At 40.3% G+C, this 24740-nt stretch overlaps 1 protein-coding gene across 1 annotated transcript in view; it reads left to right on the top strand.

Moving 5' to 3' along the window:
- pde11al (phosphodiesterase 11a, like) overlaps nt 1–20099 on the top strand; it is a 31018-nt gene extending 10919 nt beyond the window's left edge. The window contains 9 exon segments of the mRNA XM_041246775.1: nt 11213–11310; nt 14807–14897; nt 15827–15927; nt 16131–16196; nt 16321–16389; nt 16495–16508; nt 17075–17130; nt 19538–19605; nt 19964–20099. Coding sequence (XP_041102709.1) covers nt 11213–11310; nt 14807–14897; nt 15827–15927; nt 16131–16196; nt 16321–16389; nt 16495–16508; nt 17075–17130; nt 19538–19605; nt 19964–20099 — 699 coding nt within the window.
- Nucleotides 20100–24740: the final 4641 nt, after the last annotated feature.

The raw sequence follows: 24740 nt of genomic DNA on the forward strand, positions 1-24740 counted from the left end.
CTTTCTGGAAACATAAATAGTCATCTCTAAATTTGTTACTTCTTTTTTTCTGTCCCCTCTGACCTCTCCTCACTCTCTGTTAACACCTTTTTAAATTTCACACTGTTCAACTAAGCTGTCCCTGTCAACTCCTACTAATTGTACTGTACCGTCGCCCTGGACCTCTCACTCACTTTCTCGATGAACCTGAATATCTCCCCTCTCTCTGTCTACCCCAACTGTCCTGTTAGTTGATTTAATTATCCATCTCTCCAACCCCACCCATTCTGCTGGATTCCTTCTTCCCTTCTTCAACTTCTCTCTCTCTCTCTCTCTCTCTCTCTCTCTCTCTCTCTCTCTCTCTCTCTCTCTCTCTCTCTCCCTCCTCTCCTACCCACAAAGCTGGCCATCAACTGGACCTCCACCCTCTGTCACCCCTCTGGACCTCTTTGATCACTATTTCATCTTTTTTTCTCTCTCTCTCCCTATTCCACTCACCCCCAATGTCACCTCCTTCCATAACCTCTGCTCTCTCTCTCCACTGCTCTCTCAGTTCCCTCCTATCGACTCCTCCTCCTCCTATCTCTCTGTAGACTCTGCTACCTCCACCCTCTTCTCCTCCCTCACATACCCCCTCTGGCCCCTTGCCTCCCCAACCCTGGCTTTCCTCTGTGCTCTGCTCAGCAAGAACCATCCCTTCCCACATCTACCTGTCTGCTATCTCCTCCTGGATGTACTCTCATCACCTCAACACGCCTGGTGTTCTCTCCGCCTCGCTTCTCCCACGCTACTCCACTGCTCCCGATCACCGCTCGCACCCAGTTCAAGACTCTTGTACTCACCTATCGATGCCTTGACCAGACTGCACCCAGCTACTTCCAGACCCTCATCTCTCCCTACACCCGCACCCAACCTCTCCGCTCTGCCTGCACTAGAAGACTGGCTGTACCACCTCTATGCTCCCCTGCCTCCAGAGCCCGCTCCTCCTCCACCCTCACCCCACAGTGGTGGAATGACCTTCCTACGGCTGTCAGGACTGCCCAGTCCTTGACCACCATCTGGAGCCTCCACAAAACACACCTCTTCAGATAACACCTGTAAAACTCAACACTCCCCTTCTGGTCAATATAGCACTCTGCCTTTAATGCCCTTTAACCTGCACTGTTATCTGCTCTTGGAATGTCCCGTGATATCAAATCGTACTGTGTTTTGTATTTGCTCTTATTAGGACTGAAGTCACTGTATTTTGTTTCTTGCTCTTTAATTGTACTGTAATTCTTGATGATTTTTTTTTTGTATACAACTGTAAGTTGCCCTGGGTAAGGGATATGCTAATAAATAAATAAATAATAATAATCTATGGAAAACAGAGCTCTTTCTTCTATTACCCCTGTAATTAGAATGAAGGCTGTTCTTCTGTTGCCTGGGTCCTCCTGGAGGTTGTGAATGATCTATTTGAAGAGCAAATGGATTTGGATAAGATTGCGAGGAAGATAAACCTTTTCTGCACAGTTTCACACCATTAACCTTATTCACCAATAGCTGCCAACATTAGTTTCAATGAGGTTTTCGATTGTATACGATTGTGGCGTGATTACACCTGTTACAAGTTGCTTGTGAATAGTTTAGTTTACTCTTTTGATTTTTTTTCCTTATTCACAAATAATTTCATCAGATGAAATTGTGTCTCTTTCGCCTGGTCATTTTCACCTACATGGAGCATGCAGATTTTGGCAGAAATTGATTTAAAAGGTGGTGTTTTTTTCTTTTTATGTTGGGATGCTGACTACATCTCTTGTGTATCAAAATACGTCGGCACCGAGCAGAATCAGCACTTCAGATTTCACTGACAATGAAATAATAGCTAACTACAGACGAATAGAGAAGCTATTTCAGATTTGTCAAGAATAAGAGAAGGATTAACAATGCCAAACTAAAATAAGCCGTGCTCTTTCAGTGGAATGCAAAGTGGCAGCTGCACTCCATCTATGCAACTGGTAACTTGCAAATGGATAGCAGGTGATTTGCTGCCATGTCAGCCTTCAAGGATGATAGAGCAAGTGTCTGAATCTCTTATGAAAAGAGCAGATTAATATAGACAACTCTATTGTAAAAAAAAAAAAAAAAAGCAGATTAGTACACATTTTCCACATACAGAACAACTGCAAGAAGTGAAACAAGACTTATTTTAACAAGTGGATTCCCTTGGGTGATCGATGCAATAGACTGCACCTATGTGCTCATCTCCCCACCATCAAATGATTATCTCGCTTGGAGAAATCACATGTATTCTCATTCCCTTAATGTCAAGACTGTGTGAGGTGTCATCTGTTACAATGAATTTCCCTATGTCTATGACTCTTTTACTTTGAAGCAATCTTCAGTTCCCACTATAATGAAGAGTCTACCACAGGGTAATGCTTTGATTCTTGGTAACTATTATATTAATTACTAAATATTCCAAATGTTGTTATATTAATTAAAACAATGTGTTTGAAGTGAGAAGTCAGACAACAGAAACAATCCCTTAACAAAATAAATTTAAAAAAATCAGCATAATAGCAATGTTACAAATAAGACCATGCTTTATTTTGAGTACATGACCTATACCATTATAAGCGCTTTTCCTTTTTCCTGTCAGCCTTATAGGTTTCTGAACCAAGTAGTCTTTTATAATAACAGGAAGATTCCTCAAGCAGCACTTCAGATCTTTCCATTGTAAATCTTTCCGTTCAGGTTTGTCCCTTTCAGAATGTTGGTATTCCCTCCTCTGAAGAATTTTTTCCCCTTATATAATGTATATTTTCCCTTACTTGAGTACAGAAATGTATGCACGCAGAAAATCAGATGTATTAAAAGAATTCTGTAATGTGAAAATGAGTTGAATGAAACCATTTTATTTTCCCAAATATATTTCATTTTAGTGGAAGAGGCCCTTTGACTCAATTTTAATGTGTTTTAGTTTTCATTTTGTGTTTGGTAAAGTGTAAAATTCTGCACAACAGAATTAGAATTTGCCTCCTAAAAACACACAGTCATGCATCCTTTGTTTTAGTCTCTGGAAATGTATTGGTCTTTATTGGCTGAAAGGTGATAACAAATTAAAAGTCCTACTAAGCAGGATGCCATTTTTGGTTGCCCACTAGGGGAGCTGCAATCTGTTACATATCTTCAGTCCCTGTGCCAACTGCAATAAAAAGTTGGCAGTGATGCCCTAGGGTGGATTGTGAAGATTGAGATTGCAGCTCTCAAACTGGGCTTGGTGATTTGGTGGTTCTATACATGGCTTAGAACTGTATCTACAACATAGGCTTAGGGAAAATAGATACCAGTTTCGCTCTTCTGTTTTACTGATGGACTGTGCTGACCTTGAAAGCAGGTGAGATATCCAGCTGATCTTTGTTCCATTATGATTCTTTTCTTTTATCTTTCAGTTTATTTCCACAATATAGCCCAACTAAGACACAAAATATAACCCCATCAGAGAGCAGACAAATTGGATACTCTGTTGCTCTTGTAAAATGTGCAATATTATAATTAAATATCCCTTTATCATTAAAAAATGAAGAAAGTGACTTGCTGAAAGTCACACTGTGACATTTAACAGCTAGGCTTCCATCTCTTGGCTCCCATTCATAGCTCTAACCACAAGATTACGGAAGGGAATGGTTGACTTTTCCATTCAGATGTTGTTGGATAACTTATTTTGATTCCTCCCTGACAAAGCTAGCATGGAGAAGCTATCCTGCTCTGATTGGCTGATAAATAACAGCATTGCTGAGCTAGTGGCTTCCACTGGTCTTCCAGTGAACATCAATGATGTGTGTAAGGTTCCGTGGTTTGAAGCTGAGGTAGGGGAAAAATACAACTACTGACTTGGCTTCTTGCCCTAATTTATCAGCAGCCTGCAGTGTGGTGGGACGTATGTAAAGTCATAAATATGCAGACAGTGGTGATAACAGCTACGAAGATTGATTTGCTGTAATAAATAAGGATATGCCTATTTATAAAAATGACTGATGTAATCAGACATACTGTAGTTTACTACACTGATTATAAGGTAGAGTCCCACTCTGTTCATGATAAAATGAGCTAGCTAGACAATATGCAAGAGGGAAGCATAGAGGCAAGCCTGGTGGTTTGACATGCAGTAGTGGAGAGCAGGAACTGGAAGCAGTTCGAAGGGGCAAAGAGTGTCGCAGTTATAGTCTAAGGATTGAACCACTTTAGGTGGTGGTCTTGAGATTTTTTAAACTGGGAAAACTATGGCCAAAGGATCAAGTTAAGATACAGCTCACTGTCATATTTCATTATGAGCCCTGTTCTCTTTAGCTCTGTTTGATTTTCATGAAGCTGTTCTTCTATTTTTGTCTTTGTTGACAACTGTCTAGAAAAGTTAATTATATTAAATACTGTAAATGACTTGTGTTAAAAGTCTCTCTTTTTTTTATCTGTTCCATACTGTACATGCTAGAAACGGTGGCGGTTTTCTAAGAATATTTAGCAACACAGAAAAAGGGTCGATTAAATTAGGCAGAGGAGACTACGGCTTCTGAAGGTGAATCCAACAGTTAATGTTAATGCGCTTCAGATCCAGCCATTGGTGAGTCCTACAGTGTAGTAAAACATATATCTGATTGGTCAGTCCTTCTGACCAATTGAAGAGTGGATGGCAGCAGTCAGGCAACATTCAAATTATCCATTTCAAATTCAGTTGAAAAACTGGTAAAATTGATTTAAAAATACCAACCGCTGTTATCTATGTAACAGCAGCAGCAAGAAAAGCCACATTCAGGGCCAACACATTTCTAAACATCAACATCCTTTAAGGGTTAACGTTAGATTAGGAGCAGATAACCCTGTGTCAATGAGGTATACTGTAGGCAAATCATGTCCTTTCCCAGTTAGCAGTACAAATAATACAAGGTCTCTCAGTCTCCAAAGACTGTTTTATTAACTGCGATGACACAATTTCAACATTCTTCTGATACGTATGATAAACTACCCATGTAAAACTGTACAATGCACTTGTAAGACCTCATCTTGAATATTGTGTGCAGTTCTGGTCACCTCGCTATAAAAAAGATATTGCTGCTCTAGAAAGAGTGCAAAGAAGAGCGACCAGAATTATTCCGGGCTTAAAAGGCATGTCATATGCAGACAGGCTAAAAGAATTGAATCTGTTCAGTCTTGAACAAAGAAGACTACGTGGCGACCTAATTCAAGCATTCAAAATTCTAAAAGGTATTGACAGTGTCGACCCAAGGGACTTTTTCAGCCTGAAAAAAGAAACAAGGACCAGGGGTCACAAATGGAGTTTAGAAAAAGGGGCATTCAGAACAGAAAATAGGAGACACTTTTTTACACAGAGAATTGTGAGGGTCTGGAATCAACTCCCCAGTAATGTTGTTGAAGCTGACACCCTGGGATCCTTCAAGAAGCTGCTTGATGAGATTTTGGGAGCAATAAGCTACTAACAACCAAACGAGCAAGATGGGCCGAATGGCCTCCTCTCGTTTGTAAACTTTCTTATGTTCTTATGTTCTTATGTTCTTTCCAGGCAGACCAAGCATCTGGGTTTCATATTAATTCGTTCAGTACTCTGTGTGCTTATCTGGAAAATAACTCATCAAATTATTGGTAAGTAAATGCGCCCCAGCCACCCGCGGCTTGCAGTCAATTGAGTCCAGTGAACAGCACTGGAGTAAAGCATTACTCAGATTCTCAACCGACTGGACAGAAAAACCTCTGATGCAGATCAAAGGCTTTTTGACGTATAGTGTTCTCTGTTTTATGATGCCATACTGTAGTTTCCTGCTGTGTGTTTTTAAAAGCCTTTTTGAAATGTATTTATTTTTGAAGTGCAGGTCTATACAGTTTTTCAATGAATTTCACACACACAAAGCAAACACAACAAAAATGAGCATTAGAATGTACTAGCACAGTTGTTTTCAACTTGTGGTACCAGCACTGGTGCGTGACAAGCTTGCAACTTGTGCGCACCGGTAGTTGTTCTCTATGACAATATGATTCCTCGCCCCCAACACCACTCCCTCAATTGCACTATTGTAATGTGTCAATCTGTTTGTACCACTAAATCGCAGAGAAATTAGGAATTATGATGAGAGGTATTTGTTTTGAACTTTTAAGGTTACTGATGGGGAACCAAAGCAGCAACTCTGTTGTTGATTGAGGTGAACTCTTATCAAATAATTAGATGATGCCATCACATTTTCTGTGAGAGAACCAGTTGTAACCCCATTATATGCTGGAAACACTGGTACCTGTGATAAAAAAGTTGAAAACCACTGTACTAGAGTGTCAGTCAATTTGACAATATGGAAATGGCAGTGCTACCTCAGTGGGATATCGTGTGTTTCCCTGTGTAATGAAATGTGTAATGATGATGGTATTTTATAATTCATTTGTAATACCAAAGAATTAATCAATTCTGACTTAATGAAAAGAAGGCATAACTAATTTTAAGTGAGGGAATTAGAAAAAAATTTAAAACAGTCAATTTTGTTTTGTTTCCCAGGAGTGTGTATAAATTATGAACTTAACAAAAATGAATAGGTACTACTTGACAAACAGACTGGACTTTGTCTTAAAGGCTTCATTTTGAGTGGGTTGAAAAGATTTTTTTGAAATCTGCATGGAACAGTTTACATAAGAACTGAAAACAATCTTTGTTTTTAGGCGTTTGCCATATTGTGTGGTCTTGGGATTAACAACATCATGATGCACAACCAGGTGAAAAAAAATCTGAACAGTCTGCATTTGACGTGAGTATCTCTCTCTTTCTCCTCCATCAATGGTTTAACAGCAGTGTATCGGCTGTGGCATGCTTTTTTTTTATTCTTTTATGTCTACATTGTCTGTGGTGGTTTTTTTATTGGTTTAAAAAGCATTCTGTCATGAATTGGTTATTAGCTTTTCTAACAAACGTCAAGTCTTGAAAGTATGGTCGCCATCTTTGTTGAGGGCAACAACAGGGAATGTGCTGGAAAGTCCCAGAATTGGGAGGTGATTTAAATGCTGATCGCTGATTGGTGTTCTGCTGATTAGGAAGCGTTCCACGGCACATAAAAGGGGCCATGTTGTAGTAGCTGAGGCTTGCCCTTGAAACTACACAGAAGTATGGGTAATGTGCTGATGGGATTTTTTTGTGAAATAAGTGCTAACTGATTTTTTGGCAGACTTGAACAAACTGCTGTAGAAGAGAGATTACTAACCAGGAGGCTGGACCCCAGATTGGCCAGAAAGGCAAGAACAGCCACACAGAGTCTGGGTAATTTTACTTTGTTGTTTGTTTTGTTTGAAATCCTCAACCTTTTCAGTTTAGCCTTTCTCCTGTGTTTGGATGTTTTCTTTTGTTTATCTATTAGGAGTCAAGTTTTATTTTCTGAAGTACTTAGAAAGACTATAAATGGATCAGCACTAATTTAAAAAATAATACAAGGAAAGAAAACCTTGGGAAACCACACCATTGTCTGGACTTCAATATTTTCCACCTCTGCCTAACTCAGCCATTTGTGACAACCTGATTCGGTCCCACCTCCCAGGCAATTGGATAAACCAGATATTTACTGACACATCATTCCTGTTGGTAATGCAGTTGAATCATAGGCTTAAGGTTGTTGGACTTCAAATAAGGACTTGGATGTATTTGAAATTGCGTTGGTTATTTTAAAAGTCTATCATTTATTTTTGAAATTCACACAACTGCATAATGTAAACAGCAAATAGCAGGTAACCGCAGAGCTGATTGGTGATTGCAGACACGCTGTCACTTCATCTGGAAGCATTGTCTCCAGGAACATTTACACATAACTTTAATCCTAACATTTAATCACACTTCCACCTCAAACCTTGAACTTAATCCCACCCATCTGGAGAATCCATTGAATTCCCTGGTGGATTCAATGTAGAGATTAATATCAAAGTGGCTTCCTATCACAACCTTTTCAGTCACTTAATGTGCGCTTGAGTGCTAACATAAACAAAGTACCGAGTGATAAACAAAACGCATCATGTTACGTCTGCTAGGTATTTTAGAGCTCAGCTCTCTGAAATCATATTTGCATGAATTGTCAAAAGCAGTGTGTCCTCCCCTGCCCATGTCTGAAAAGAGGAATGCTCCACTTTATATCAGGTGTTTCGCATAGAAGTACTTGAAGGTGCAGTCATTTATTAGTGTCCCTGGCAAGCACCTGTTCCAAAAGAGAAAGTGTATTGGACACATTACAGCCATCTGCTGGACAGTCAAAACATTACAATCAACTGCATTCTACAAGGTGTCCCAACCCTCAGGACTTTGAAGGTCTATCCTGCATTAATCCCAGTGCAATGTGTGTGTATTGACGGATGTCTTTCAGATGCACAACCTTCTGATTTCTTCCCTGTATCCTCACCATGTGCTTTTCAGCAGAATCCCTAGCTGTATTCTGGGACTGTGGTGCATGAGATTGTGGTATTACAGTCCACGTGTGGTCTCTTTGATACTGATGTCAAGATTTAGTGATATTTTTCAGAATCATAACGCTCTGAATTAAAATATTTCTTCTGTTGAAAATATATTACTGTACCAACAAAACCAACTACAGTACATCTAAATGGAAGCCTACTTATTTTAAAACACAGTATTTCAGCTATATATTTTTGATATGGTATCTTTTTTGTGTTCCCTGAAAAATGGCCAAGGGTTGGAATGGGCCAAAATGAAACAATCAGATATGCGTCACACGCGTTTAACCGTCATTGAAGTCTAGATTGTATAGGGTCGGATATGTGAGTGCTGACTGTATCTGGAGAATATTTTGAAAAGCCATTAAAAAGCAGTTTCTGGTTGTAGGTTTCATTTTCAAATTATAACCAGTCCAAGTCACACTTTTTTGAATTTCTCAGAAATCTGATTAAACCTGTGAATGGAATAGCAAGCAGACTGTACAAATCTGTTTGTCAGTGCAGAACATATTAAACACAGACAGTCATTTCTTCACTTCAAAGCTTTAAAATATTCAAACTGTGCTTTTTAAAAATTTTTTTAAGAAACTATATTCAGTTTCACCAGATGTATTTACTTCTATTTAAAATAAGTTGTTGGATATTTAAAGGAATAAAGGTGCATAACAAGATAATCTGCTTATGCTCTATTACTGAAAATGACCTGCTACACTGTAAAGAGAATACAGCTGCAATCGCAAGCTCCACAGGGTACTGCAATGTACAATTGATATACATACTGCAGGACAGAATGCGCATTCATGAGGAAGTAGAATCTTTGTTTCTGTACTCTAATTCTTTGGTTTTGGGATTATTCTGAGCAGTTCTTATTACCATATACTGTTTTTTTTTAAGTTTTTTTTTATTAGGTTTGAATTAAGGTTCTTTCACCTGAGTACTGTAGGCACATGTACTATCTTGTATGACAATTACATTTGAAGCAACTTTCTTTAAAGCGATCCACTTTAAATATAAACACCTATCTCTCAACAGTGCTACCTGAATAGAAGTCATGTGTTTTTTTGTTCTCTAGTTCCTCGGATGCTGTCTATCATTCCTCAAAGACAGAAGTGGCCAGGCTGAAGGTACTTTCATTAGACAAGTATTTACAAATCATAGGATTTATTATAAAAACAGACCAATTAACCAATTTAGAAATGACATCAGCTATTTAAACTTGCGTTGCTTTCTCGTCTTTGTTGCAATGTTTTTACATTGTGCAAGGATCTGAACCCTTGTCTCTTGGTCTCACTGTGTCATTGTTAATCTGCTGGGGGAATAAATCACTGCTGGAGGGAGACCCAGCAGAATTAAAGAGCAGTTATATTTAGATATGCCTCTGATTAGAACAGTCACTCTTTCAGCACAAAAAGACAACCCCACTTTAGCTATGTAAATAGTTGTATTTGAAAATGAGTCATACTGGGGCAAAGCTAAGACCCAGACAGGGTTACTCGTCTGCTGTGATGTAACACATCCTATTTTGAATGGAGACATTCGGGTGCTGCCCAGTTTTGTAGACTAACCCTCAACCGTACTATCTGAAATACATACTTTGGCTTTCTGCCTTTTGTGTTTTTATGTATATACGCCACTGCATGTGGTAGTATTGATACAGTAGCAGTATGCTTTATTCATGTAGTCATTTGGGGTTCAGTAATGAGGTATTCAGGGTTTTTTTTATTCCGGTAGGCTTTGAGCATGAATGTGCATTAGTGCCATTATAAATAAGCAAACACGTTCAAGCAGTAAATCTCTGCAAATGGTACTGCAATGAAAGAATGTGCTGGCTGACTTACTGCTATAGAATGAGTAATACAGGACACCATCATGGGAAGTCCAGAATTTATAATAAGGTAATAAAACATGTGGGAAAGGAAATTGAAAATGTTAAACAGTGATTTGATATTGTCACTGGCTTTTCATAAACCTGTTAATCATGCTCGTTACTGTGCTGTGCAGGAAATTGACGCAGGAGCTGAGCTATTTTAGTTTTTTTTGTGTGTTTTTATCCTTGGTTTTTGCTCGAGTGCAGAACTGAATGAGGTATCTTTTTTTTTTTTAATTTACATTTACATCCCAATGGAGATCCATCAGCAGGACAAAGCAAGGCAGAGATTGCTATTGTTCAAATCTGATCTTTTTGTCAATATCACAATAACACAATAATAAAGATAATAAACCAGTGCGTGCACATACAGAGGCTCTCTTAGTCACATGGTGGCAGAAAGGGTAAAGATATAGGATTATAGTCAAATGAAACTTCTATAGGAGGCTAGGACTGTGTGGTAAAGGTTTGGTGTAGATTGGTGCAAAGACAGTTACAGTGCAGAATATGATGGACAGCCACATATAGTAAGGATCCCCATTTTTTTTAATGAGGACCCCAAAAAACTTATACTAATATTATTACTACTTCTACTACTACGAGCAGATGTTGGAAGCGTACAATGCTGCAAGGAAGACCATTGCTTGGTATAAGAAGCTTGGCATGTACGTGCTCCAGATCTCATTGTGCAATGCTTACGTAGTCTACCCAAGCACCAGAGCTTCAGGTCACATTTCTTGAATTTCACACCCCTGCGATCTCCAGCCTTTTGTTCGATACACAAGGAGTAAGAGAAAGATCAGAAACTGTGGCAAGGCTTAGTGAACTGAATTTTATTCGAATGCTGCCACAGTCCAGGAGAAAAGCCTATCTTCAAAGTTGCTGTGTATGTTCCCACAGGACATACGGAGGATGCACGCTTCTACTGTTCCTCTCAGCCAGGCCTCTGTTTGGAGGAGTGTTTTGAAAAGTACCACAAAGTACATGAGTATTGGAAGGTAGTAAAAACACCTTATAAAAAAAAAGACTCCTACTAAATAATAATAATAATAATAATAATAATAATAATAATAATAATAATAATAATAATAACACTTTATTTTATATAGCGCAATTCATGCAGCACATCTCAAAGCGCTTTACAATCTAAAAACACACCAACACATAATCATAATAACCACACACTAAACATATTTAAACATAGCTTTCCGAACATACATACTATACAAATTCATAAAAGCAGATCTTCTATATAGGCTGATATGCCAATTTAAAAAGATGCGTTTTTAAGTGACTTCTAAAAATATTAACATTTTATTAACAAGTTTTAATTATGGCAGGCAAACACAGGCCCTGTCTGGGAAAACTGTTTTGGAGTTTAAAAAGTAATGCTCTGTTCCTTAATAATAATAATACTAATAATAAAGTCTGCAAGCCAGTCTTTTTCTCTGGGGAGGTGGAATTAAGGTACTCCATGTGTGCTTCATGATATTTCCATTAGGTCATGCAATAGCCACTGATAGAGAATGTGAACAGATTGAAGTACTCAGAGCAGGAACATTGTTTAAGTCACTTCTGGCAGCTGCTCTGCGACTCACAGAAAACACAGCTGCTTCTGATGGTACAACATGAATTTTCCAAAGAAATACCGTTTCTCAGAAAGATAGTTTTCCATAAAATCCCATTGCTTTACCACCAATACGATACCTTTGTTCCCTTTTCTATATGTACATAATGAAAATGTCCACGTTATCAGTCTGCAATGTTTGTTTATTCACAAATATCTCAACAAATAAATGAACAAAATACTTACAGTATGCCACTTTGAAATATGGCTGAGGAAAGGCTACCATTCCTAATAGATTTTAAGCGTGCCATGCTGCGTTCTTTATTTTAGGCTCTCAACAATGGAGTCCTTCCTCCAGACAAACACAGCTCATATTATGACTTGCCAGGTTTCTGCAGAAAAGATTTTTCATAGTCATTTTAACTTGTGAACCCTTGTCAAATCAGGTCCATTTAGAGCAACTGTAAAACACAAAGCTGAACTAAGTTGCTATTTACATTTTTTACTAGCTTCACTGTGGATGTTTTTGGAGCTGGAAGTTGTTCAAAAATTTAAAACTGACTGAGGCAAGGAAACCAGCGACAAGTCAAATCAGACAGTCAAATCCCAATCACTCCCTTACTGGATATAGGTTTAATTGTTTTGGCTGGTATTCAAATAGCTTTCTGTACATTTGAAACAAGGAGTACTCGAGAAAATACCAAGTAGAAATTACTTCTACGGTCTAGCCCTTTTGTGGTTCACTTCTCACCCTTCCTTTCCAATCAATTCAATGGACTGAGATGCCAATTCATTACAGTGTTGCCCCATGGCAAGAATTCTGACCCCTGTGGTTGACATAAAATTTGGGAATTTCCCCACAAATATAGTAACTCCATGTGGCAAAGTGGCTGATTGTATACAGGTGCAGGAGTGATGCAGTGCGTGAAAGAAGCTGACAGAGCCTTGTAATCCAGTTTAGAAAGTTTGCTTTATTTTATATCCAGGTCTCGTGACCAATAAACAATAATCCCCCGGCAATGCACAGCAATGTGTACTGCACAGGGTAGACAATAATGGGCTTCTAGACTCTAAACAATAAAAAATACGTATCTGCCCCACAATAATACCGACATGGTCACCAGTCCTGGGTGCGTGCAGTAGTGCTCGTGGTGGGTGATACAGTTTATTTGGTGACAGTAGTGCAGTGCTGTTCTGGCTAGTGCTGGCCCTCGGCGACAGCTCCAGAATCATGTTAGCCATCTACTGCTTTACAAACAAGACGAAATACAGAAAGACAAACAAACAAAACGCAATACTGAAGCAAGGTTTACAGGGTCTCTCGCAGTCCTTCTCTGTTCAATAACACAAACCAAAGCAAAGGAACAGATTACGATTCTCCGTCCCCTTTTTATGCTGCCATACATGATCCCTTGGTAAATGCGTGCAACTGCCTCTCCAATCTGTGGCTGCCACGTCGCTTCCCATCCGGGTCAATGTTCTTGCAAAGGAGTTTCACCTTCTTCCAGACTGGCCGACTTCCCGACCCTGGGAAAGAACTCTGTTCTCGCTACTTAGCGCCCTCACAGGTTGGGAGGGAGATTTACAACCAAGATTCATTGGACTTTTGTTACACTCCTGAAAAAACGAAAATCTTCCTTACCAGAATACATGTGAGAATGTGGCTGGAGCTTTAATTAAATGTAATGGTTAATTAGGTTCCAGCCACATGGTATATAGGTATGGTGGAAGGAGTTAGGCGAGTTTCACGGTGTGTCAATCGAGAGGGATTCATTTAGGGGATTTTAATCATTCCCAAGTTTATTTAGTTTATGCAGGGAGAAGGTTTCTGGAGCTGGACCTTACACACCTTATGCACTAGGGCTACCATTGCTGGTACCATAGTGGTAGTCACCAACCACTGCAACTGCCTGTGCTTTTAATAAAAGCACAGGCAACCTGGATTCCTGAGTGGCGTTTCAATATCAAACCCTCAGTCTCTCTCATATCTCTACGGATACCCATGCAGTAATAGTACACTCCTGTTACACTTGGTGGGATAGTGCCCCCTGGAGACTCAGAGCAGGACTGCAGTTTTTTTTTTTTTTTTTTTTTAACCAGCTAGCAGAGGAGAGTGGGAGCAGAAGCAGAGGTGTCTGGAGGCCGAATGGGCTTTAATTTGTGAGGCATTCGCCTTCAGTGACCCATATAGACCAAACACTGCACACACCGTGAAACAATTTAATAAAAGCTGCTGAGAGGGATCCAAGAGTGGCCCGTCTGGTAAAGCCAGAAATGTGTGGTGTGCAGTGAGTCATGCAGTCAGGAGAGCGCAGGTTTGCATCCTGGCTGTGTGAAGTGCAGGCTCTGTGATGGGGATTCCACAGGGAGCATTAAATACAGTGGCATCAACAGATGGCTTTCAAGAATGTTTCAATATGCGATGCATGCTGCTAAACAAAAACAAAAAAGGACAATAAAGAAGAGGCAGTATATCTTAATGTTTCAATCTGTCATATCCCTTACCAAATGACATAGCTTCTGGCAAACTAGTTCTGTTGAAGTTTGCAGTGAACTCAATTCAATTCATAAGTGATTAGGATATATTAAAATGCAGGAAATGAAACAGTTCTTTTAAGCCACTAGTGCACTTTTATGGTATATCAATTCCATTTTTAAATGGCTCCTATTGTAGTCATTGAACTATAGTTTCATGTGTCAAACCCTTTTGAGCAGTATTTGCTACTCTGTAGATCACTGAACCTGCTCATTCCTTACAATATCAGAATATCAGGAACTTCAAATGCATTTTCTCTGGGTCTAAATAGTATACCTTGCACTCATGGCTTCAATTCTAAGCACATGCATCTCAATGTCTTGCAACATTTTGATGCATTAATACAACACTATCCTTCCTCCTGATTGTGTCTTGGTTATACTTTCTGAAGGAGTGGCTCTGCACTGGCTCAACTGTACAGAACATCAGCCACACTGGAGGACCACCACTTAAACCATGCTGTGATGATACTGCAGAGCAAGGTACAATCACTTTAATGACTCTACCATTTCAAATAATGTGGTGCTCTATGGAAATCATATGTGTTTCCTTGCACAGCACTGCACTGTGTTACAAATTCAGAAGGATGCATGTCTTTAATGGAGTAGGACCTCCTCTGCCATACCATTGAAACACTTGGTTGACCAGACCTTGCCCTACATGGGCTGCTTTTAGTCTGGTGGTCATGGGTTTTTCCAAGTTGATCAAGCAACACTGTAGCAGATTTATAGCTGCCTGGTTCAGTGAACACAACAGCATTTCCACTGGTTGGCACAGTCCCACTGAGAATGTACAGTGTAAGATAATTTTAAATGCTGTCACAGGCAGACAATGTGATCAAGCCTGTCTGAACCTTTATAATTACATGCACATCATAATGTGCAGTCAGCACCACAGCAAATGCATTGCAACCTTACTGTCAAAAAAGGATGCCTACAATACATTCAAATCATCCATTCAAAGAAAAATGACAAAGTGACTCAAAGAGCATGAAGAGAGGCAAATAAGGTGACAAATTAAGGACCATATTTACCTCTGTACCAGACTGTGACAAATGAGTTTAAATCATAATCTGTTATTTATTGCTCTCTATTGGGCAGGCCTGTCAATGTGAATTAGATGCTACTGTTGCATATTGATCCTGCAGTAACAGCGCAAAAGAGAATGATTGTGTGAAACAATGAAATGAAGACCCTTTAGATACTCTAAATGAATATTGACGATGGACTCTGTAGCATCATTACTCATTGATTTGAACCACTAGGACTGTAGTTTTTTTCAGCACTTATTCAAAAACCATTGTGCAGTTCAAACGAGACTACAGCAAGCTGTTAGGATTCCTTCGTTGTTTATTTGAACGTGGGAGCTTGCCACCATTTGTCCTTTATCACCCGTTTTTGTCTCTTTGCAGGGTCACTATATTTTTACTACTCTTTGCTCCAAAGAATATAGCAGCATGCTGCAGTTACTTAAATAAGCCACCTTGTCCACTGACCTCACCTTGTATTTTCAGTAAGTAACATACTGTCTACGCTAATGCTGGTAACATAAAAAATATGTAAGGAGTTATCTCTCTGTGAATTTATGTGAAGTATTGTATAATACTGGTGTGTTTATGATTATTCATCGACACTGGTGTATTATATTTATGGTTGTCTTTAAATCATAGAGAATCGTGCCATTTTATTTATTTATTTTTTGGACCACATTTTCAGACAGAGAACCAAATTCTTTGCGGGTGAATGCAGGTGGAGTAATGATGAACACAGAGAAGTCCTCTCGTCGTGTTTAGTTTATGCATGTTCACAGATAAAAGACTAATACATTAGTTTATAAATATTGCTCTTTTTACTTATGTGGTTGATTCTTCTGTGCTTTCACTAATTTGCATTCTGGTCACACCAGTTCTATGCTTACGCCAACATGTGATTTAGGAGCTGTGACACAACCCTGGGAAATCTCAAAGCAGGTGAGGCTTGGTCTTCATGCAGCTTTAGCAACATTAATTCTTTATATTGGTCAAAGCATCACTTAATTCCCCCTTGCTTTTCCCATTTAAAGTAAATATTTTTTTAAAAGCAACATTGTCACTGGTTGCTTTTATTGTTACCCTAAATCTGTTTTTTTATTAGAATGTTTTTTTTTTTAGTTTTTTTTTTTTACATTGTTACATTTTTTTACTTTAAGGATATTCAGATTTGTTAAATACAGATCTACTAGTAAAGAACATGTAAACAGATTTAATCATTTTCTAGCTAAACCTCACTTCCAATGTTATTATTGCTTTGGTAGACCATTTAGTGAAGTTGACCCACAGCACAGGGAATCATAAGGGACAAAGAAGCATCATTTTAAGAGTTGCGTTTAAGGAATATGACTCTGCCCTGAGTAATTAATGATTAAAACAACAGCATATTCCTAATGCTTTTATTGGGATTCTGAATGCACAGACTTATCTGTAACACCTCATCCTGTGATTATAAAGTAGTTTATTATTATTATACTGCTTTTCAGACAAAAATAGCATTTGTGAATTGACATGTTCACTGTATTGAACTGGCATTCTGCAAAAAAAAAAAAAAAAAAGCAGAAAAAAGTCAAAGCAGCTGATTGCAAGTCTTAAGTCAGTGTGCATACTGGGTCTGTATTTACTGTGTAGCAGCGCACTTTGAACAAGGAGACAGAGAGAGGGCAGAAGTGAAGCTAAGCCCCTCTGTAAACATCCCAATGTTTTCATATGAGAATCATGAGTGTATTGTCAGTGTGGATCAGGCAAGAAAATATCCATGGTGGTCTGGTATAAAATGAGGCTCTCACTGAAGGATTATGTTAGAATACAGGTGTGAAGGCCCTGCCCCCCCTGGAATTGTTCCTAAACTTTTAAATGCAATTGACTTCTATTTCCACTGACACATCTCCCCTATTCATTTCACATTTGTTACATTTTCAAGTACAATCTCCACAACATTTGACAGCTAAACACTTGTCCATATTGATCTGCATCTATTACAGTTTCCCATGCTTATTTGCTGTAATAACAGTCCTGATGTTTTGCCACCAGGTGGCGTAAAGTTGCAATTCATTAGAATCATCATGTAAAGAAGTACTTTTAGTTTATACCCTCTGAAATGTTGCTTGAATATAGTCACAGACACAAGTATTTGCATTGTACACTTAATATAAGATAATTCAAGAACATGTGTTAAAAACAAGCATTTAGTGAACATTGGCCACTGATTTAATATGATGAATACGCAATTTCTGGTAGCCTAACAAACAGTATATAATAGAAAAATAAAAGAAAAAAGCACTTAAGCAGTTTAAAATATTTTCTTAATGACAAAAGTATAAAAAAATGTAATATAACCAATGAAAAAACATATCTATTTATTGAAAACTATTACACAACACACAAGTCAATAGCCAGAAAAAGAGGTTAATTGCTTCCAGCATCTGTCTTGGCAACAAAGCAGATGATGTTCAAGCCAAAGGAATTTGAAGTTATGTGTGAGACAAGGACTCATAGCAAGCTACAACAAAGAAAATGGCTACCGAACTGTATCAAAGAAATTTGGAATACCAAAATCCACACTGTAGGTCAAATATTCTGGCGACTTCATTAAACATGTCAAATATCCACCTGTTCAGGAACAGCAGGACATGATGATTAAGAACACATATAATGTGACCAAAAAAAGATAAAAAAATATCTTGCAGATTCAGTTATCTTATTAAAAGAGAAGTGATGCCAATCACAGTATTCTGTTTAAAAAATGAAAAGAAATGCACATATATTCGAGTGCCTTAATCAACAGTTTCAGTGATAGTTATAGGCTTTTTAACAGGTGGGGGGCACCTGAAGCATATGCAAATAAGAAATTCTGACATCTGTAATCTGTACTGACGAGACAACTTATAATACAATCAGATTCCCTTGAGTTTCATTTTTACTTAACATGCATGCAACACCCTTTCCTAATCTGCTCCATATGTCACGTAGGCATATTACACTATTGTATGACTTTCATGTCAAATCATTTTGAATCATGTTATTCTTTCATGCCCTGAATCTAGTAACCTAACCTTAACAGGGTGCACCCAGTAATGCCCTCACAACTTTGCTGTGTCAAATTGAAAAATAACAAGTAACCAAAACATTTTACGGCCCTTGGGAGTTTTCCTGCAAATTTGCCTTGACAATTTGGATTTTCTGACTGACTTGCTCCCCACATTGTGTTTTAGTAACTGCTTTTCTTGACTCTATCACCTCATGCCTAACCTGTTTATTTCCAACAGGGTAAGCTCATGCCAGGATTTATACTCTTAAAGGCTAAATAACACCCCCCCCCCCCCCAAGATTTATTTGGATACTGATAAGCATGGCGCCTCAAAACTCATGGCTGATACCATGTGACCTACTGCTCTAAATCTGAATGTCACTGCCTTCCAATTAAAACAGCATGCTCAGCTGGTTTATTTTCCTAGTAACCCACAAGGCAATTAAGAACTGAATCGTGATGAGGCTTGGGTGACCCATCAACAGTCTAACATTATAAAGCTTGGCGTCTGAATGGGTTTATTTATGTGCTAAAAGCAGTCAGATTGGACAGCAGTTTGACGTACTTGTTTTTAACCAAGACATAATTTATCTTCTGATTTTTGTAAGGGGTTCAAGATTTGTGGTAAAGGTTCCTCATGTGCTTTCTGTGCTCTCGCAGGAAGTTTCCAGGTTTGTATACGAGTTGTTTTAAAGAAAAGCACCTCCAAGTTAACTGCATTATTATGATGTCAGATCTAGAACTCTCCTGTCAACACACTGTATGTCATATGTAAACATTATTTAAAATGAAGAATATTGTTGACACAGTATAAACTGGAAACTAAAAAAGTCAACGCCTGTCTCTGGTAATATAGGATAATGACATAACAGCTGAACTAAGTTATATCTAAAACAAACTGATGTATTTGAAAGATGATACATTATTTTTTTTTAAATCATGACAAATTGTTTGTGTTGAAACTTGATAACCCTAACATGAGACAAAAAAAGGTTATATCCTTATGCGTATGGCACTGTAAATTTCAATCGATTTGCAAGCCTTTCTTCTCCAATATCTCACAGGCCATCTTTGACCGGAACAGAAAGGATGTGCTGTCTGGATTACAATTACAGTGGATTGATGGGATCTGAGGTACCCTGGGTCCAGAACTTGAAATGTGCAATCAGAACAGATTGACATACATGCTCTGTGATTTATTTCGAACCTTTTTAGCTTTACTAGTTAAGCAAACCAAGATTTTTACAGGCTATGAAATTATGCCAAAGAGTCATAAAAATGTGTTTAAGTTAATGTTTTGTAATAAAAGTGATTTCTGCAATTTTAGCAGTTTTTAAGTACTTTTTAGTCGAACTGTGGCACTGTACAATCTATAAAATTACTGCTAACTAATTAGTTGCCTTTTATGTTTCACCTTTTATGTTTTCACTTGTATCCCAGTAGTTTGTTATTTTATTATAGGCCCATGTTACTATTTTAATTAAATCCTATTTTCCCTTCTAGGCACTGGTGAAACAGAATGTCAAGCTGCAGCCCATGATGGATGGGATCAGTGCTAACCGTTCATAATGGGAGGGGCTTTGCTTGTCCTACCAACAGTCCCACAGAACACGGCTTGACTCTTGAGGCTATGAAACAGCGAAATTCATTTTTTGGTGGAGAAATTCGATATTCATTGCAGCTGATATGAAATAATGGGCCCTATTCACATAGCTTTAACTTCAATTATTTAAAGAAATTATTTTTTTAAAATAGGTTTTCTAGATGGTTGTAGACTTTAATGACTTTCAGTTGCAGTGATCACATGTCCTGCTTTGGGCGGGACTGTCCTGAAATTGGATGTCAGTGTCCCTGTCCCAGCCACACCCTGCCTGTCCCTGGTTCCCTTGAGTTACTAAAAGAGTGTCTGGTATACGTTGCCTGCTGCCCCATCTACCTGCCCTAATCAGCACCTGTACAAGTCCGGATGGACTTAGGAAGGTTAAGTAAAACACAAGTTATTTACATGTTTGGAGAACGAGTTGCAAAAGAATGTTGACGCATAGCACAGTTATTTTCACAACCGGAATTTCACAGCCAAAGCAAAACTCAGGGACGACTGTGACAGCGCTTTAGATTCCGCAGCCCGGTGCAAAGAGAGACCGGGGGCATTATATTATAGTATTCTTGAGACTCTTGTGTTATAGTTTTAGCTGCTGTTTCAAACTTGTCAAATTGAGCTTGTAGGCTTGCCACAAGTTCCTTCAGTGAGTCTATCAAATTTACAGCAGTAACTGGGTCTAGCTCTATAGCCAGAAGAGTGTTACTAGTTAAATAAAACCTTTAGAATTGTGTTCCAAAAGTTGCAAAGAAAAGCAATTTCAAGTCTGTCCATTTTGCTGCGGAGAGATCAAGCATCACTCTGTGAGTTTGGGTTCTGTTTTGAATCATCAGCTAGACTTTTCAGAGGTTCCTTGATATTGCCATAATTAAGACAAAGTGCTCTTTTAGCCCAGGCATGGGCAAACCATCTAGTACTGGACAGATCTTTCAGTGTCTCTGTTCTCTTGTTGTTTGGATCTAATCCTGTTGTAACAACTTGCCAGCAATGAGGTGAAGAGCAGAAATTAAAAAGAGACTGAAGAAACCCCCAAAAATACCTGCACAACAAACATAAGCTGGTCATCATGGGACACGTCTAGAGTGGAATCTAAACAAATTGCTTTACATTCTGCAATTGACTGATGATAGGCTTTCCTTTGCCAGCATTTCCATATTTTTTTTATATGTTCATCAAGGAAAAGATAGAACTGGCTCAACAATTCCCAAATAATTGCCTTTTATTAAGGTGACCAACAGCTAAATTTTCTCCTAAAGGATTATGCTCGTACATATATATTTTTTAATTATTTCTCAATCCTAAAATTTTAGGTGATGCAAAACTTTTAATAGCCGCCATAGTCAAAACAACAGGTACTCAAACATCTATTATATTATCAAAAAAGTTTACATCCATTGCAAGAAGCTCATAAAAGCTCATATTTTTGAATAAAAAACAATTTTAAGTATTAACAGTGACTGTGGCAGGCTGGCGAGTGGATAGAGGCCCAGAGACAGACTGCAGTTAAAAAAAATAACAATTTTATTATAAATAAACAAAAATAAAGTGCACAAGGGCAAAATAAAAGATACTCAAACACAAATAAAGCAAAAACAAAACTCACAAAAATAAAGTTTCCAGGCTGGGCAATGCCTTCACTGGATTTAGAAAATTCAAAAAAACCACAAAACAAACACCAACCTGCTTCCTCAGCTCCCTCCCCCAAATGAGAAGCAGAGGCCTCCTTTTATGTCAGGTGGCTGGGCGCTGATTGATCGTTAATTAACCTAATCAACTAATCAACCCCAGCCACCTGAACATAATAAACCCAGGCAGGCAGGGGAAGTTAACCCCATCCCTGCCAATTTAAAAAGGGCAGAGCTTTGCTCTGCCACACACCTCCCCCCATGTACAACGTACACCGTTCGCTGAATCGGCCAACTCCCCCCTCCCCCCCCCCCCCCCCCCCCCCCCCCACCCTCCTCCCCCTTAAAGGTACCAATTATGTCCCTTGGACAGAAGCTGTTATAGGGTGGTTGGTGGTGGGCGGGGTTTGGTGGGTGGTGGTAAGAGGGGTTGATGTCGGAGCCCCCGGCTCCCTCTGGTGGCGGAGGCGGCGACGGCGGACCGGCTCCCTCTGGTGGCGGAGGCGGCGACGGCGGCCCGGCTCCCTCTGGTGGCGGAGGCGGCGACGGCGGCCCGCTCCCTCTGGTGGCGGAGGCGGCGACGGCGGACCGGCTCCCTCTGGTGGCGGAGGCGGCGACGGCGGACCGGCTCCCTCTGGTGGCGGAGGCGGCGGCGGCGGCCCGGCTCCCTCTGGGAGCGCGGCGGCGGCTCCTCCCTCTCTGGCTCTGGGAGCGACGGCGGCTCCTCACTCCCTCTCTGGCTCTGGGAGCGACGGCGGCTCCTCACCCCTCTCTGGCTCTGGGAGCGACGGCGGATCCTCACCCCTCTCTGGCTCTGGGAGTGACGGAGGCTCCTCCTCCCTCTCTGGCTCTGGGAGCGACGGCAGATCCTCCTCCCTCTCTGGCTCTGGGAGCGACAGCAGATCCTCCTCCCTCTCTCTCTCTGGGAGCGACAGCAGATCCTCCTCCCTCTCTGGCTCTGGGAGCGACAGCAGATCCTCCTCCCTCTCTGGCTCTGGGAGCGACAGCAGATCCTCCTCCCTCTCTGGCTCTGGGAGCGACGGCAGATCCTCCTCCCTCTCTGGCTCTCCTCCCTCCTCTCTGGCTCTGGGAGCGACAGCAGATCCTCCTCCCTCTCTGGCTCTGGGAGCGACAGCAGATCCTCACCCCTCTCTGGCTCTGGGAGCGACGGCAGCTCCTCCCCCCTCTCTGGCTCTGGGAGCGACGGCAGCTCATCCCTCGCCCCTCTCTGGCTCCCGGGAAGGCGGCTCACCCCTCTCTGGCTCTCGGGAAGGCGGCTCACCTCTCTTTATTGGAGTGACCGGTGGATCTCCCATGTCTACCGCCAGGTAATTAACCACCATGAGGGCAACCTCTGGGAAGGACGCCGGGTGGTGTTGTTCCTCCCACTGTTCCCACCTCTCCCCATCTCGACGCCACAGCGTGTTGATAACTATGGGGAGATCGTGGACGAGGTCTGCCTCAGGGTGCATCAACCAGTCCCAGATCTCCTGGGACGGTGGTGAAGGTGGTGGTGCTGGAGGTAGTGGGGTGGCCCCTGATGCCCGGGGTGAACACGGCACCTCTTCCTGGGCCTGGTTGTAGGGGCATCCTGCCCAGTTGTGGCCGTCCTCCTCACACCGGCCACACCAGTTTGCCGGTGGCACGTCTGGGCAGGACCGCCAACGATGGTCCTCCTTCCCACACCAGGAACACCAGGGGAAGAGGCTGGCCGGGTCCTCCAGCGGTGGCTGCAGCAGCTTACATTTCTTCAGCTGCTGCTTTTCCTGCCTTTGCCACTGTCTGCTCTTCTTTCCCATTTTTTTTTTTTTCAAAAAAAAAAAAAATAAATACTGCTCTGAGCCTCTAGGTGGCGCTATCCCACTTCTGACACCAAATGTGGCAGGCTGGCGAGTGGATAGAGGCCCAGAGACAGACTGCAGTTCAAAAAAAATAACTATTTTATTATAATTTTAAACAAAAAATAAAGTGCACAAGGGCAAAATAACAGTACTCAAACACAAATAAAGCAAAAACAAAACTCACAAAAATAAAGTTTCCAGGCTGGGCAATGCCTTCACTGGATTTAGAAAATTCAAAAAACCACAAAACAAACACCAACCTGCTTCCTCAGCTCCCTTCTCCCAAATGAGAAGCTGAGGCCTCCTTTTATATCAGGTGGCTGGGTGCTGATTGATCGTTAATCAACCTAATCAACTAATCAACCCCAGCCACCTGAACATAATAAACCCAGGCAGGCAGGGGAAGTTAACCCCATCCCTGCCAATTTAAAAAGGGCAGAGCTTTGCTCTGCCACAGTGACATACAGAATGCTAAGGAAAATAGATGTTTAACTTTCCCCATTGTACTCTCAAATAGGAATCTGAAGGAGTTGGGGGAATGCTTTTCAGCTTGGTTTTCCAAGAGTCAAGACTGACTGCAAAGCGTTTTCTTAAACTGATCTTGACCACTGATAGCGTGCTATTCAAAAGGCACACATTCAAATGTGTATTGCCCTATTTTAAAATACTGTACACACAAAGAAACTGATATTAGGTTTAAGAAAATATTTTGCAACAAAAGTATGTACTTTGCCACTTCTGAATATCATGCTGAAAGTGTCCCAAAATGTAAACCTATAGGTGGGGTTCAAGGAGCGGAGCTAGGAACCAACAACCTATCATCTCCTGTCATCAATTAAATCTACCTTATTTAAACATTAGTCACCTCTACCTAGCTGTCTTGTGTTTTTTCGTTTCTTCCTCCTCCCTCCTCCTCCTCTAGCATCTCAACTGTTTTATCTCAGTTTTTACCCAATCTTACCCTTCCTGGACTCCCATCACCTACATCCTACCAGAAATAATTCCCTTCTTAGATAGCCAATATTCTTACCCTTCTGTTTAATCTAACGCTTTTGGTAACATAAAACAACAAGAGTGGCCATCAATGTGAGAACTGACAGATATACTCCTCTGAATAGCCTCAGTGTTGGGTAGATGTGCCAAACTTATATCTAATGCATAATCATCCTCTCCAATTACTCCTATTTTAAGTGGGATCCAA

Source organism: Polyodon spathula, chromosome 4 (genome assembly GCF_017654505.1).
Source record: "Polyodon spathula isolate WHYD16114869_AA chromosome 4, ASM1765450v1, whole genome shotgun sequence".
In the NCBI taxonomy this organism is placed as follows: domain Eukaryota; kingdom Metazoa; phylum Chordata; class Actinopteri; order Acipenseriformes; family Polyodontidae; genus Polyodon; species Polyodon spathula.